Consider the following 17,053-nt stretch of genomic DNA (forward strand, 5'->3'; position numbering starts at 1 on the left):
GACTCCCATACCAGTGTTCTTTCCAGCAAGCCATGGTAGTCTTTAAGTTAACCCAAGCTTGCTGACCCCTATATTTCTAGTTTGGGTTTTCCATTTATGGGTTTTATAACCATAGGAACCTAGTTGGCCTCAGAGAAGTCCCCATTTAGCACATTTGCTATGTACATCCCTCTGATCACTTGGTAACTGCAGGGTGTAGGGGGCTGGGGTAGGGTGGCAATTTGAGTTGCAGATCAGGCACTGACTAAACTTCTTACTCTTACTTCAGGCCTTCTTTGACCTTGGCCACAGAGTTATGGAAGTAGCTCCACAGAGGCGTGGGCCCAATTCCCCAGGGCTGCGTTACCACAGACCTGTTTGTTTGTTATGCTGTTGTTCGCGGAGTCTCACCGGATTGTCTGGTTTCCCTTACAGGGCCCCCTCCCCCGGGAATGCACCCACCAAGGCCCTAGACTCATCTTGGCCCTCCTCTGCTCCCTGCCTGTTTCCCGTAAGGCTGTACATAGTCCTTTACTTCCTTGTGGCCTGTGAAACTAGTTTATAATAAATTCTTAAGATAATAATATAAATTCACCTGGTATGTCTGTTTATTTTAGGAAAAATCTTTGACATATTGGGTACTTAATAAGAGTCAAGAAGGGTTGCTTTGGAAAAATCATCCCTAATATTAGTTGCTTCCCTTGTAAAATACTAATTATTTGCAGAGATGTACAGCCTCATGCCAAGACAATTACAAAATTGAACTACAGGGAGACATTTTTACTTGTCAAACTGGCCAAGATCATTTTGTTGAAATAAACATTCATACCCTGCTGATGAGAATTGTGAATTGGTATATTCTCTTTGGAACGCACTTATCTAAATAATTTCTTGAGCAGTACTTTGGATTATATTTTTCTACAATAAAGAATGAAGCAAATACTAAAAATGAAAATTAATCCTATTGGAAGAGGAACAGTTTTTGTATAACTTTCTCCCAGGGTGACATGCATACATACAATATAATCCAGTTTTTGGATTGTGGGACATCCATAATTTCTTCCACCCAAAGTCTGATTAGTTAATGAGATGGTCACTGAGCAGTACTCTAGTAGTTAGCACATCAAGGTTAAAGGATACAGAAATAAAGTGGACCTTTTAAAATTACTGTCTAGGGGGAGGACCATTCTAAATGCAAAGGAGACTTTAAATTAAAAAAGACTAGTGTTATTAGTATGGGGGTGTTTCTTCAGGAATATGAAGGTGAAAGCAATGCATGAAAACAGTCATTGCATGGAAAACAGTCAGCATGAAAACAAATACACTAAGTAGGACAAGAAAAGCCACATGATCATCTCAGTAGATGCAGAAAAGACATCTGATAAAATTCCAATTCAGAAACACTCAGCAAATTAGGAATAGAAGGGAAATTTATAAACACAGGGATTATGAAAAGAACAGCTAACACTGAAACGCTGAAAACTATACCCTTAAGATCAGGGACAAGTTAAGAGTGCTCACTTTCACCGCTGCTGTTCAAAACTGCTGGGAGGTCTAGCCAGAGCAATTAAAAAAGATACCTAAGTTGGAAAAGAAAAAGTAAAACTTAACATAATCCTATGTATAGAAAATCCCAAAGAATTCATAAGAAAGCTCCTAGAGCTGATAGATGAAATCAATAAAATTGCAGGATGTAAGATCGCACACAAATTAATTGTATTTTCATACACCAGCAACAATCTGAAAAAATCATTCACAATAGCATCCAAAAGAATAAAATACTTAAGAATCAGTTTAACTGTTTGTACTCTGAAAATACAAACGTCCTGAAAGAAAACCTAGATTAACATCTCATTTTCATGGATTGGAAGACTTAATATTGTTAAAATGGCAGTACTTCCCAAAGTGATCTATAGATCAAAAGCAATCCCTATCAAAATTCCAATGGCTTTTATTTTGCAGAAATGGAGAAGCTCATCTCAAATTCTGTGAATCTGCAAGGGGCCCTGAATAGCAGGAACAATCTTGAAAAAGAACAAAGTTCGATGTCTCACACTTCTGATTTCAAAGCTTACTACAAAGCTTGTGTAATCGAAGCTAGTACTGGCATAGTGATAGACAGACCAGTGGAATAGAATTGAGAATCCAGAGATAAACACTTGCATATATGGCAACAAGAGTGCCAAGACCTTTCACTAGGAAAAGGATAGTCTGACGAATGATGCTAGAACAAGTGGGTAGCCACATTCAAAAGGATGAAGTTGAACACCTACCTCACTTCCTATATCACTCATTAACTCAGAATGGATCAATGACCTCTAAGAACTAAAGCTATAAATTACAAGAAGAAAACAAGTCTTGATGACCTTGGGTTTGGTGATCGTTTCTTAGACACCAAAACATAAGAAACAAAGGAAAATATAAATTGGACTTCATCAAAATTAGGAACTGCCTCATCAAGAATGTGAAAAGGTAAAATCTGGGAGAAAATATTTTCAAATCCTTTATCTGATTTGGGTTTAATATCCAGACTATATAAAGAACTTTTACAACTAAACTATAAAAAGATAAAACAGTCCAATTTAAAAGCCAACAAAGGAATTTTAGGTTTCTCCAAAGAAGCTATGCAGATGGACAAGTAGTGAAAAATGGTTCCAGCATCATTGGTCACTGTAAAAAAATCAAACGCCCTGTGAGATACCACTTCAACTCAAGGATAGCGTAAATGGGAAAAAACAACTGTGGGTGAGGATGTGGAGAAATAGGAACCTCCTGCATTGCTGGTGAGAATGTAAAATGTTGCAGCTACTAGGTAAAATGATCTGGCGGTTCCTCAAAGAGATAAACAGAATTACCATATGACCCAACAGTTTCATTCCTAGGTGTACATCCAAGAGAAATGAAGATACATGTCTACACAGAAGCATGTATGCAAATGTTTGTAGCAGCATTATTCATAATAGGCCAAAGGTGGAAACAACCCACCTGTCCATCAGTGGATGAGTGGATAGGTCAATTGTGGGCTATACATTCATTGGAATGTTAGGCAGCTGAAAAAGGAATGAAGTATTGATACATGCTGCTACTTGGATGACATAAAAGAGCATGTATAATTCCTTTTATATGAAATACCCAGGATGGGTAAAACTGTAGGGACAGAAAGATTAGAGGTTACCAAGGTATGGGGATGGAATGGGGGAAATGGAGAGTGATTACTTAATGGGTATGGGGTATTTTTATGAGGGATTAAAGTTTTTGAAACTAGAGAGAGCTTACCAGCTCTCTATGCACAACGCACAACATTGTGAATGCACTGAATACTCCTGAGTTGTAATGATCAAAGTTAATTTCATGTTACGTGAATTTCACCTCAAAAAAAAAGAAGAAGGAAAAAAGTTTTCTCATGGAGTTCACTAGGGCTTTCTACTGTGGGAAGGATAGTCCCATGGAGGAAGACTGAGGAGTAAGGACATCAGGGAGGTGACATAGGCAGCAGCTCTTGGCGGAACAGTTAGTGGCTGGCTCGGACCATGTCACAGGAACTCATATCCTGAGCACCATGAACTGCAAAGCAGGGCTGAGGCAACCCTCTGGCTCGCTTCCCATTTACCTGCTAGGAGTGACGTGGAAGGGTTTTATACTCCTAGCCTGAGCTGAAAGGCAGGGCCTCTTAATTCTATCACACAAACAACAAGCATAGTCAACGAAGAAGTGTGGAGTCACGCACTGCCTAGTTGTCAGCAAAGTAAAAACCCTGGATCCTCAAAACTGTTCCTGAAAATTGACTAAAATCCTCATGAAGTTTGGTCTTGTGTATACAACCCTACGTAGAATAATCTTTGGCACTCCTGTTTTTGAGAACCATTGAATGAACAAAAGAAATCTGCAATCAGACATCAGGGCATTCTGACTATAGTGTCTTTAAAAAAATTTTTTTTTAATTGAAGTATAGTCAGTTACAATGTGTCAGTTTCTGGTATACAGCATAATGTCCCAGTCATGCATATACATACATATATTCGTTTTCATATTTTTAATTAAAGGCTATTACAAGATATTGAATATAGTTCCCTGTGCTATACAGAAGAAATTTGTTTTTTAAATATATTTTTATATATAGTGCTTAACATTTGCAAATCTCAAACTCCCAAATTTATGCCTTCCCACCCCCTATCCCCACCGGTAACCACAGGATTATTCATTATGTCTGAGTCTGTTTCTGTTTTGTAGATGAATTCATTATTGTCCTCTTTTCTTCTTCTTCTTTTTTTTTTAAAGATTCACATATGAATGATATCATATGGTATTTTTCTTTCCCTTTCTGGCTTACTTAGAATGACAATCTCCAGGTCCATCCATGTTGCTGCAAATGGCATTATTTTATTCTTTTTTTTAATTGCTGAGTAGTATATTCCATTGTACAAATATACCACTGTATCTTTAAGAGAACTAAGTCCCTGGAGGTGAAAGGGTTGGGTGGAGAATCCTAATGTGTTTTGACCTGCTTACAGACTTTATTCCTTTCCAGTTTTCATATTAAGCCTCTATAACAGTAGTTCACTTAGTAAATTGGTCTGTGGCTATGAGGACTAAATGAAATAGTAAAGGCATTAGGTTTGCTGCTGGCTTTAAATCTAAATTGTACTTGGCCAGACCCACATGCATACTATTCCACAGTTTATGGATTCTGCTTGTTTCTTTTAAAACTTTTTTATGTAAATGCTCATAAAGAATGACTATAGAAAGAAATTACTCAGAATCCCCAAACTCCAAGCATGCAATGTTAGCCTTGTCTACTTGTTGGGTTTTATGATATTACAATATACTCAACTTTCTATTTCTTTTAAGATTAAAATATATCCCAAATCTTTGCAAACATTATGACTTTAGTATCTCATTAAGTGAACAAACCACTGTTTACTGAATTAGTTCTCAGTAGTTGGACATTAAGATTAGTTTTCCCATTAACAAAAAAATGTGATGACCATATTTTTGCATAAAGATTATTATATATTTAGATAATTAAAAAAGGAATTTCTGAGTCAAAGGATGTCAATGTTTTAATTAAATTTCTTAAAATGAGTCGATTTATTCTGTTACAAAACAGATACAACTACACTTTGCACAACATGCTTCTCAGAATTGATAAATATCATTCAGAAGAAACATACTTTTTTAGTTTGACAGCTGAAAAATGATATATCATTGTGTTTTTTTAAATTTCAAAGTAGGGATTTGTTTCTATTGTTTCCTATTTTGTGTATTGTCTTAAAAATAAACTTTTGTGATAGATACTTTTCCATGTTATTACATAAATCTTCATAATAATTACTGGATGCACATCTAGTTAGTATAAAATAACTTGGCCATTCTTTCTATTTGGGGAATTCATAATATCTCTGATTTCCCATGACTCAGTAATGAAGCAGGCAGTAATGAATATTTTCTGTAGAAATATTTTTCTTTGGATTTTCTAACTTTTTAGGAGGAATGTTCATGATTCAAAGGCAGGCAGTAGAAAGAAACGCTCTAGGAGTTTGGGATTAACATATACACACTATTATAAATAAAATAGATGAGCAAGGACCTATGGTATAGCACAGGGAACTATATTCAATATCCTGTAATAACCTATAATGGAAAAGAATCTGAAAAAGGATATGTATATATGTACATGTATAACTGAATCACTTTGCTGTATACCTGGAACTAACACAACATTGTAAATTAGCTATATTTCAATTAAAAAATAGTTTAAAAAAAAAAGAAACTCTCAATCCAGGTGTAGGCATAAAATATCACTGGAAGGCTATATAAAGGAATTGGCCAGTTCGGTTGCCTGTGGAGAAAGGACCCTAGTTCAAGGGGAACAGGAAGAGATGGGAGAGTTTCTACTCTATATCATTTAGAATTTTCAAAATATTGAACCGTGTGAGTGCATTACCTAGTTGAAAAATTAATACACTTAAAAAATTAGAAGTGGTAAAATAATGAATGTACTTAAAAAAAAATCCGTCAGGAGGCAGCATTGCTCTGCCAGGAAGAAGGAAGCAGCCAATGTGTGGGCTCAGCATCATTCAGGGATGCTGGGACTGTGGGTTGGTTTTTTTCTTCCTAATTTTTTGTATTGTTCTAATTTTCTACAAATACTCATACAGGAATAATATATACTTTAAGGAGAGAAGGAAGTTTCCAGTCCTGCCCCTCTTTAGTTGTGGGGCCACACCTTTGTCTATGTATATAAATTCCTAAAAGTAGAGTTACTACATTTAAATTTTTTTTTGCTTTTTTTTAAACTGAAGTATAGTCAGTTTACAATGTGTCAATTTCTGGTACACAGTCATACGTACACATACATATATTCATTTTCATGTTCTTTTTCATTGTAGGTTACTACGAGATAGAATATAGTTCCCTGTGCTATACAGAAGAAACTTGTTGTTTATCTATTTTATATACAGTAGTTATAAAACGTTGACAGATCTACCAAATAGCCCTCTGGTTGTATTGTCCTACCTCATGCATAGCAGTGTGCACACGTGCCTGTTTCTAAAATCCTTGCCAACACAGTGTGTTGTTACAGTGTTAGATCTTATTCAATCTGACAAGTTAAAACTATCTTCTTGTTGTAATTAGTATATTATTTAGCTCTAAGGGGCACTGGTTATATTTTCATATACTTAAAAACAATTTATATTTTTCTGTGAACTACTTCCCCGACTCTACCAAGGACAGGGAATTCATCCGTGTTGATTCTCACTGCTCTGTGCGCTCAACGCATGTTGAGTGAACGAATGATGAGTAACTTTTCTGAGCTTCACTTTCCTCATCTATAAAATGGGGGTGTGTCCTATTGTCTCATGTGGGCAGGACTGAGCCCTCCACCAGATTTGGTTTGTGTATCTGAGACTGATGACCCTATACAAGCATCAAGGGGGTTGGAAAGGGTTTACTAGTGACATAATGAGGCTTTCTTGGGAGAGCAGGGCAGGGTCCTAGGAGGTCTGAAAATGGCTTGAGAGAGCAAGGAGGGGTGATAGTCCCATTTCATTGTGCTTTGGCCGGCGCCATGGTGAGGTCCCACAAAAGGACCAGGGCTTGAACTTCCCAAAGGTGCCACGGGGGGGCGCCCATAGCTTTCTTATGGGCTTGAAAGCCGTCAGAAGTCAAACAGCAAAAACCAAGTGGGTCTCAGTGTTACAGGATGACAGAACCTCATCTAAATGAGGTATAATATACATAATGAGTTTAGCACAGAGGCAGTGGTCAATAAATATTTGCCATTGTTATTCTTGAATCTTTCAATTCTAACTTTCTAAGGAGAGAGTTTTTTGAATAAAACCTCTGATTGAGGTCAGGACTTGGAAAAAGGCTGGATCAGGGCACAGTGTTGGGTCGGAGTTCAGATCAAGATCAGGGCTCTGTATGGGATCAGGGCTCAGCCTGGGTGCCAGGCTCAATCAGAGATCAGGACTGGAGCTCAGTCTAGGGCCAGGACTGGCTGGGGCTGGGTCAGCGCTTGGTCTAGGGCCTGAGTCAAGTTGTGATTTAGGTGTAGTAGGAGCCAGGGCTTAGTGCGAGGCCAAGGCTGATTCTTGCATCAGGGTCATGACCCCGCCTGGCCAGTTGTGGCTCTGAGTGATGGCTTGATCTAAGGTCACGGGTACAAGCTGGAACCTCATCAGAGTCCCCTGCAGGGCTTGCTCAGGGCTTGGCCTCAGTCCGTGTTTGGGCTTGATCCTAGGCTGGGCGTAGCCTGGCGTCAGAACTCAGTCCTGAAGCGAGCAGCTGAGGCAGCACGTTGCTCCACAGCACGGTCAGCAAACCACAACCTGAGGCCAAACCTGGCCTATTGCCCGTCTTCATAAATAACATTTTACTGCAACGCATCCACACTCATTTGTTTACACCTGGTTTCTGGCCACTTTCACGCTGGGAAGGCAGAGTGGAGTAGTTGGAACAGAGACCACGGGGCCTGCAAATCCCCAGATATTTCATATATTTACTGTTTATCTGGTTCTTGACAGTAAAAGCTTGCCCACCCCTGTTCTGAAGGCTTGGAGGCTTCTCTGACATGTGAAAGCCAGATTATGACCTAACTCATTGTCGAGAACTTCCCCGAAGGTCGTGGCAGCAACTGAGAGACCAAGGGGAAGGAAGGAAGCAGGGGGAGGCCTGAGCCTCAGGTCTGTAAGGTTTTGCAGCCTTGAACTACCTATTCCGCCTTCCTCCGTGAAGGTGTTGCCCTACCCCCGACAGGTAACCCCTACCTGCACATTTTTCTCTGCAGCTTGCGAAGCAACATTTCCATCCACACCTTCCTGTTGGCTATCTTGTCTCAATGTCACCACCTGTCCCACTCCCAACCCGGGTGCCCTCATTGGCTGCGGGGGTGGCTTCCGCTTTTAGCTGGAGCTGGGAGGCCCTGTGGGGCGGGTTTGGTCCCAGTGAAGCACGACTTCAGCTCAGCTGAGAGGACTGAGGGCGGGGGCGCTGAACTGGAGACAGAACTACATAGCAGGTGGCCTTTATAACCTTCAGCGACTTGCCCTTCTTCAAACACACGCACTCAGACAGGCCATTCTAGCTCCAGGGCTGCCGGCCGGCTGAGCCCAGGCTGTTGCAGGGCCTGCATCATGGCTCAATTCCTCCCACAGCCCCTACTCCTTCCTCCCCATCCCTTCCATGAGGGTTAACCCCTCAATCCACACCCTGCCCCCCAGGTTCCATCCCGGAGTCCCTCCTGGGAGGCTTAGCCTGTGACAGCCAGGCCCGAGGAAGACAGGCAGCTGGCGTTCGCCAGGAGAATGAGGCGTCTGGGGTCTCGGTCTCCCTGCTGACAGGAGTGTCCTTTGTACGGAGAGTAGGAGATGGCCTCCTGTTGACTTCAGCCCCCAGGGCCCCTTCCTGCTGCTCAGTCTTGAGGAAATGGCTGCCTGCTCTGAACCTCCCCCCGCTCTTCTTATGTGAGATCAGCACCCAAAACCTTCGGCTGGTTTAGAGAGGAGCCCTGCAGCCCAGGCAGCCAGTGCGGCTGACTCGCTAAATGCACCTGCTCATCTGGGTTCGCCAAGCGGTCCCCATGCTGTGTGGGACCATCAGAGAAATACCTTCACTGAGGCCTCGGTCACAGGGATCGTCCATCAAAGGCTGTCTGTGTTTTCCTGACTTGCTTTCTGCCTCTCACCGCAGGTGTGCCTGTTCCGCTGCTGTTCGGGTTACTTAGGTTAAATGATGAGCTCTAATCCCTTCGGCTGCCTAGAACATTTCAGAGCTGGGCTCCGCGTCTGCTGCAGTTACCTTCAGGGCCTGTTGGCCTCCACTCTGGTCCTCGTTCTAGAAGTCTCTGTTCTGTTTCGACGCTGAGAGTGTGATCGTGTGTAGGGTAAGCTGCTGGGGGTGTTTTTCAAAGCCAACACTGGGTGTGGCTGGGCTGGTCGTATGAGATCCCTGAGGACCACAGCCAGATCAGATCTGGGGCTCTCTCCCCAAGGGCAACCCGGCTTCACGGCCCTTCCTCTGTCTTCAGCTTCTTCTGGCAGCAGTAGCCCCCTTGTTGCTGGGCCTGTGTCTTTATTGACAGAAACTCTCCCATCACTTCAAACCCAGTGGTTTCTAGGAATATGATTTTGGGGTAAAACTTTGATGGTGTAAATGGGATGCACACAGGTCCCAGCTCTGCCTCCAGCTCATCCCATGGCCACAGGCCAGGCTCTCTCCTTTGTGTAAAAGGGGAGTGTCGAGGGATGTTTAGGTTCAGCTTGAAGACTTCAGGGTTCTCCATTAGGGCTGGGAGGAGATTCTTGGGTCTGGATGTGGTCAGAGCACTGAAGAGTTGAGAGAGAGGCAGGTGGAAGCCCAGGGGTCAGCCAGGGTGATGGTGAACTGGCTGGAGGGAGGTGGCAGGAGTGGTTACTGTGATGCTTGGTCCATCAGTCTCCCAGATACCAGGGTGATGAGATGAAGGTGGTAGAGGCATCATCCATCATCGTCCACAAGTTTAAGGATTATTGAGTCTCATTTTATGGATAGGGAAACTGAGGCGCAGGAGGGGAGGGACCTGCCCAAGTTTATAGAGGAGGGCAGAAACTGAAGCAGGGCTGCAACCCAGGCTTCCTGGCTCCCACATGGGAAGGGCAGAGAGGTGGACAGGAGGGGAACAGCGGCCATCTCCTCCCCTCTCGGCCCCTCATGGCCCATCAGTTGGCTGTGGCCACGTGGATGATCACAAAGCCCTTGATATCCGGGAAGTGGGGGCTGATGAGGTCCACTTGCAGCTGCCTTGGGCCACTCCTGGAAGGGGTGATGTTGAATTGGACTGAGGCCTTCTCTTGGGGCTCCAGGCTGGGCACACTGGGGGAGGGAGATGGAGAAAGGCAGACTATCAGCCCCATCTGCTTCCTGAGCCTGGTCTGCTAGTCCATGGCTCTCCAGAGCCCTCAAAATCAAGGTCATACCTTGTGGCTTGACATTCAAGCCTTTTAATATGGTTTCAGCTTACTCGTCTGTTCCACCACTTCTCACCTTTTCCAACCAGTGAGGCTAGTCTCCACCCCGTGCCCTGAACATAACTTACACTTCCCTCCTCTGGGCTTTTGTCTGGATGGTTCCTCCTACCTAGGATGCCTTTCCAATCACATCCAAAGCCAGTTTAAGTTCTGTTTCTTCCAAGAGACCTTCCCTGACTACACCAGCCATGGAGACATCGGACTGGGAAGCTCTCCATCCTTCCTGGTCCCTGAGAGGCTCCTCCAGTCATCACGTAAGGCTCAGCTTGAATATCAGCTCCACAGGGACTTTCCCTGGTCCCCCCAACCCCACTCAAGGGCTGCCTCCGAGTCCCTGGACCTCAGGGATCCATCCTTTTGCACAAATCACACTGTCTTCATTTGAAGGGTCATATGTCACCGAGAGCCCTTCTCCAGGCAGAGCCCCATCTGTTCATCTTGGTGTTCCTAGCAGTTGACATGTGGGTCAGACCACAGGTGAATATGATCAAGGACCATATGCGTGTGAGTGAGTGAGTGAATGAAAGAATGAATGAGTAAATAAATGAGTGCATGGACAAATGGAGTATGTGTGAATGAATTGAATGAATGCATAAATGAATGAATTGCTAAATGAGTGAACAAATGAAAGAATGAGTGGATGAATGAACCAGTCAAAACTGAGTTGAGGGGGGAGGATATAGCTCAGCAGTAAAGAGCATGCATAGCACTGCAGGAGGTCCTGGGTTCAATCCCCAGTACCTCCATCACAAACAAACCTAATTATCTGCCCCGCTGCCAAAAAAAAACTGATTTGAGTAGATAAATGAAAAAGTGAATGAATGAGTGAAAACATGAATAAAAAAGTGAGGGAATGAGTGAGTGAAGTAGACAGTGAACGAATAAGAGTAGTGGATGAATAAGTAAATGGATAAATGAGAGAAAATATGAATGAATGTGAATGAGCGGGTGGATGAGTTATATGATCGATGGGATAAGTTAATGATTAAATAAGGAAAGACATGAATAAATGAAGAAACGCTGATGTGTCTGCGCAGTGGGCTGGTTCCTGGGGATCGAGAATCTCTCCCTCCTCCCCCTGCTGGCAGCTTCTTTATGTCCCATTTTATAACGAAGGCAGCCCTCCCACCCTCAGGCTGACACTTACTCGATGCTGAGCTGTCCCTGGAGAAGGCCACTGCCCTCCACCGTCAGCATACAGTTCTCCACTCTCTCAGAGAGGGGGTTGACCACCATCACTTCCACCGTAACTGCCACCCCTACCACGGCTGGGCCAAGCACCTGGAGGGGCAATATCCGTAAGTCATCCCCCCTCCTCCCCATTCTCCGAGGAAACCCATGATCCTGGCTGGGTCAGAGGATGGGGCGTTAACCTTGTCTACTCTCTGTGTCCACCCACCCCCTCACTGGGATCTATCATTATATCCATCCCCCTGCATCCACACCACTTCTCCCCACCCTTGAGAGCTGAAGCCAGAGTTAAAAGCACAAACCCCCAGCCTCCAACGCCCTCCCGCAGCTCAAAGGGGGCCTGCCAGGAACAAGTGCAGATGCAGGACAGGAGTCACCTTGATGGTGATGAAGTCCTCCAGAGTAATGTCCTTCTCCACCAGGAGCTTCTCTCCTCTGGTGACAAGGCACATGGCAGCCAATAGGATCTTCTTGTCCTCTGTCAGGTCTTTCTTATATTGAGAGTAAGATATTGCAATTGGGAATGTTTTTCTCTGGAAGGGAAAGCAGAAGTGAGGATTGGGAGTCTGATGTTCTTTTTCAAAGGAACCCAGAAGGAGGAAGGGAAGGCTCAATTCATAGTTAACACTCTCTGTGGTCCTTGCAACCAATCCCAGACAGTCATTATTATCATCGGTTCAGATTAAGAAACCCAAGGCTCAGAGAGGGTAGTTTCTTGTCCAGCGTCACACAGCAAGTAAATCAAGGAGCCAAGGTAAGGCAGGATTCAAATTCGGGTCAGTCAGCTACCATGAAGAAATAAGATAGTCTTTGTTCACAGATGACATGATTATCTATATAGAAAATCTGAAAGAATCAATAACAAAAAAACCTCCTGGAGCGACTTATAACAATTACTACCAATAGCAAGGTCACAGGATATAAGATTAACATACAAAATTCCATCACTTTTTTTTTTTAATATACTAGCAATAAATACGTGGAATCTGAATTTAAAAACACCATTTATATTAGCACCACCAAAATGAAATACTCAGGGATTAATCTAACATAATATGTACAAGATATGTACGTATATGAGGAAAACTTAAAAAACTCTGATGGAAGAAATCAAAGAATAAATAAATTAATGGAGAGATATTCCATGTTCATAGATAGGAAGACTCAATATTGTCAAGACGTCAGTTTTTCCCAAATTGATCTACAGATTCAAGGCACTCCTATCAAAATCCCAGCAAGTTATTTAATGAATATTGACAAATTGATTCTAAAGTTTATGTGGAGAGGCAAAAGGCCCAAAACAGCCAATAAAATATCAAAGAAAAAGAACAACATCAGAGGATTAACACTACCCAACTTCAAGACTTACTATAAAATGACAGTAATCAAAACAGTGTGGTATTGGTGAAAGAATGGACAAATAAATCAGTAGAACAAAACAGAGCCCAGAAATAGACCCACCCACACAAATTCAGTCTACTAATCTGTGAGAAAGAAATAAGATGGAGAAAATACAGTCTTTTCAATAAATGGTGCTGGAACAACTCGACATCCACATAAGTAAAAAGAATCTAGACACATACTTTATATACTTTTTATAAAAATGAACTCGAAATGGATCATAAGCTTAAATGTAGAATGTGAAACTGTAAAACTCCTAGGCAATAACCTAGATAATCTTGCATATGGTGATGACTGACTTTTTAGATACAACACCAAAGACATGATCCATGAAAGAAAAAATGGATAAATTGCACTTTATTAAAATTAAAAACTTCTGCTCTGTGAAAGGACTGTCAAGAGAATGAGAAGACAAGCCATAGACTGGGAGAAACTATTTGCAAAAGACACATCTGACAAAGGACTATTTCACGAAATATACAAAGAACTCTAAAAATTCAACAACAACAATCAGAAAATGAACAACACAATTAAAAAATGGGCAAAGGAGCTACACAGACAACTCACCAAAGATGTACAGATGCCTGTTAAAAGATGCTTGCATCATACGTCATTAAGGAATTTCAAATTAAAACAACTGTGGCAAAAATCCAAACTACTGATAGCACCAAACGTTGGAGAGGATGTGGAGCAGCAGGAACCCTCATTCACTGATGGTGGGAATGTAAAATGTTACAGCCACTTTGGAAGGTCCTTTGGCAGTTTCTTAGAAACCTAAACAGTACTCTTATACCATTAGCACTCATGCATTCTCGGTATTTACCCATATAAGTTGAAAATTTATGTTCACACAAAACCTGCACATGGATGTTTATAGCAGCCTTATTCATAACTGCCAAAACTTGGAAGCAACCAAGATATTCTTCAGTAGGTGAATGGATCAATCAACTCTGGTACATCCATATAAGGGAATAATATTCAGTGATAATAAGAAATGAGCTACTAAGCTACCAAAAAAAATAAAAAAAGGAGGAATCTTAAGTACATATTTCTAAGTGAAAGAAGTCAATCTGAAAAGGCTACCTACTGTATGATTTCAAGTATATGACATTTTGGGAAAGGCAAAACTACGGTGACAGTAAAAAGATCAGTGGTTGCCAGGGGTTTGAGGAGAGAGAGGGAGAAATAAATAGGTAAAGAACAGGGAATTTCAGGGCCGTGAAACGATACTATATGATACTCCAATAGTGGATACATGTCACTATACGTTGGTCAAAACCCAGAATGTACAATACAGAGTGAACCCTAATGCAGACTATGGACTTCAGTTAATAATAACAATGCACCAGTATTAGCTTGTCAGTTGTAGCAAGTACCCCACTAATGCACGACGGTAATAATAGGGGAAGACAGAAGTTGGTGAGGGGGTATATGGGAACTCTCTGGACTTTCTGCTCAATTTTTCCGAATCCAAAACTGCTAAAAAGTCTATTAACTTAAACAATGATAAATTTTAATAAATTATATATACTTAATAGCTATACCATTTGGCTCAGTAATTCCATTTTTGTGAATCTATTCTAACAAAACAGTCCAAAAATCTAGACCAAAAAAGGGATTTTTTTTCACCAAGATGCTTACTTTGGTGTTTTTTTTTAATTGCAAAATGGTGTGAATGAAGAGCTTATAAAAATATTTAAATTACAATGTAGTGTGAAAAGAGCAGGGCACTAATGAGTGTGTGCGATATAATTAGAACTATTTTTCAAAAAGCAACAGGCTTTAAAAATTTGGAAGGAAAACATGTTAACAATTTGTAGGTGGGTGGCAGAGTCAGGTGAACTTTCTCTTGTGGTCTCTAAATCTTTAATGAATTTATATTACTTTTAATATGAAAGGAAGCCAGGAGAAGTGTATGGTAATTAATATCTCTTTGTGAAGTGTTATTTTATGATTTAGATTTTGTGAAAAATAAGTGACAAACAAGCAAAAAATGTGTGATACCTCCTTCACATATTTTCACACCCTGTCAAAACATACAAACCTCACCTACCAGAAACTGGTTCAGAGGAATAATTTCTTGTTTTAATTGAATTCTTAGAGTTCAGAATATATGTGGAGAGAAAGAGAGAGAGAAGGGGAGGTGAGGGGAGAGGACTGAAAGCAGTCATGGGGGTTGTGGCTGATGCCTGTAGAATTCTCAGGACAGGGCCTGGCACAAGCAGGCACTTAAACATCTCTTACTGGCCCATTCCTCTCATATGGAACACCTGGAGCCACATGGACTCCAGAATTTGTTAGATTTTATAAAGGTAACACAAGGTGTACTCTACATATTATGAAATGCTCCCAGCAGGTATTTATTTGGTGTGTAAATATTCATACTAATCGGGATCACCTCACCATTATATGTTTGCCACTAGATGATTGTGGACTACTTTCCTCATTATTCAGTTCCTCTGAGCCTCAGTTTTCTCATCTGTAAAGTGGGGGCAAGAGGCAAGGCACTGAGCAAAGCTTAGAAATATCCCCTTCTTTCCTGGTAATGAATGTAGGATGCTGGGAAGTCCATCTTCCCCCTCCCCCCCATCCTCCTGGGAAAGGGGTTGGGCTCACCAGGTCCCACCCAGCGGTGGCGTTCTTACCTTCTTGAGGCTCCAGCTTCACAGCGTGGGATTCGTGCAGGATCTCTGCCACCGGCCTGCGGGTGTAAAGGATGGTGGCACCGCTCAGGTTGACTTGGACCTGCTGGGCCCGGGAGGTGAGGTTGCCCAAGCACAGGGCCAGCTTCAGGTCATGGCCCAGCACGGGCGGCTCCAGCACCTTGAACTTGCCGGTGATGCAGGGCTTGGTGGCAGGCTCCAGGAGGTCATCACGCCAGAGACCACAGCCGCTGGCTCTGTGGACCCGGGTCCTCCTTCCAGACACTTCCATGCTGAACAGCTTCTTCACCGCCTTGCTGTACACCTGCCTCTCCTTCCTGGACCCTGCAGGGCATCAGGCATCCTGAGGCAGGCACCCTCTTCTTCTGCCGCTCATCCCAGGGCCATCTTTTCTCCTTTCCCCTCTTCTCTAGGCAAAGCCACCACTCCATCCCCACTTTAATTTTCCACGTTGGAGGTCTCAAATCGGCAGCCCAAGAACCACATGCAGACCCCAGCCATATGCATTGTGTTTGGTTCTGGGACTATTTAAATATTTTTAAAATCAGTTGCCAACAATTTCCAAACAGAAAATTTCACAGGACAATATAGATTTGCAGCTTCTCTGACAGCTGGGTCTGAAGCCTCACATGATAATGATAGCTGACACTTCTGCAGACTTACTATGCACCAGGCGCTAGAGTTTTAGGTTATATGTATATATATATTTCCCTTCTAGGACGATGGTACAATTATTACTCCCATTTTACAGATAAGGAACCACAGAGAAGTAAAGCAATGTGTAAGGGAGCTGGAGTTTGAACCCAGGCAGTTTGGCTCCAGTTGCCATGTTCTTAATCATGTTCCCCTCCCACTCATTTACAATATTGAGTAAAGGGTGCTCTTTCTGGACAGGCATGTACTTGCTGGCTCTCCATGGTCTCCACCCTGTAATTCCCACCAGGCTTGCTGCACTGACGGGTACCATCTGCAAGGCTCCTGGAGACATGTGAGTTTAGGACCCCTGATCTCCCACTTGCCCTGTTGCCAGCACACACACCCCTCTCTCTCTCTTTCGATCTCCAGACCAATTCACAGCTGGACAGCCACCACCCCCAGGATGTCCCACAGGTGTCTCAAATCCAACCGAACATGCTGCTTCTGCCTGGCAGCAACCCCGTCTCAGCACACGGCTCCACCACTCACCCAGTGCACCAGCCAGGACACTGGAAGTGACTTTGACTCTTCCCGCACCCTTACCGCCCACAGCTGATCAGTCAGCAAGTTCTGCCAAGCATCCTTATTGATCTGTGGAATCTGCCCCCTTCTCCC

At 42.7% G+C, this 17,053-nt stretch overlaps 2 protein-coding genes and 1 long non-coding RNA gene across 7 annotated transcripts in view; 1 reads left to right on the plus strand and 2 right to left on the minus strand.

Annotated features, from left to right (window-relative positions):
• The window catches only part of SNRPB (small nuclear ribonucleoprotein polypeptides B and B1), an 18,317-nt gene extending 17,495 nt beyond the window's left edge, over window positions 1-822 (plus strand). Inside the window, exon 7 of one of the 3 annotated variants that reach the window (XM_032461979.1) lies at window positions 415-819. In XM_032461979.1, coding sequence (XP_032317870.1) covers window positions 415-452 — 38 coding nt within the window. In that variant the 3' untranslated portion in view covers window positions 453-819. Of the gene's footprint in view, window positions 1-268 lie in introns of all 3 variants that reach the window. The other 2 variants (XM_006187123.3, XM_032461978.1) reach the window with 2 other exon arrangements.
• The window catches only part of LOC116657972, a 12,916-nt gene extending 9,777 nt beyond the window's left edge, over window positions 1-3,139 (minus strand). The window contains exon 1 of the long non-coding RNA XR_004313171.1: window positions 3,128-3,139. This is a non-coding gene — a long non-coding RNA (uncharacterized LOC116657972). The remainder of the gene's footprint in view (window positions 1-3,127) is intronic.
• A 2,490-nt stretch (window positions 3,140-5,629) lies between these two features.
• The window catches only part of TGM6 (transglutaminase 6), a 39,921-nt gene continuing 28,497 nt past the window's right edge, over window positions 5,630-17,053 (minus strand). Inside the window, exons 10-14 of one of the 3 annotated variants that reach the window (XM_032461981.1) lie at window positions 15,725-16,066; window positions 14,923-14,927; window positions 12,056-12,211; window positions 11,635-11,768; window positions 5,630-10,332 (exon numbers count right to left, since the gene is read on the minus strand). In XM_032461981.1, the coding sequence (XP_032317872.1) occupies window positions 10,179-10,332; window positions 11,635-11,768; window positions 12,056-12,211; window positions 14,923-14,927; window positions 15,725-16,066 (791 nt within the window). In that variant the 3' untranslated portion in view covers window positions 5,630-10,178. Of the gene's footprint in view, window positions 10,333-11,634; window positions 11,769-12,055; window positions 12,212-14,922; window positions 14,928-15,482; window positions 15,559-15,724; window positions 16,067-17,053 lie in introns of those variants that run through there. The other 2 variants (XR_004313172.1, XM_032461980.1) reach the window with 2 other exon arrangements.

The sequence above is a fragment of the Camelus ferus genome, chromosome 19, assembly GCF_009834535.1.
Source record: "Camelus ferus isolate YT-003-E chromosome 19, BCGSAC_Cfer_1.0, whole genome shotgun sequence".
NCBI classification, from domain to species: domain Eukaryota; kingdom Metazoa; phylum Chordata; class Mammalia; order Artiodactyla; family Camelidae; genus Camelus; species Camelus ferus.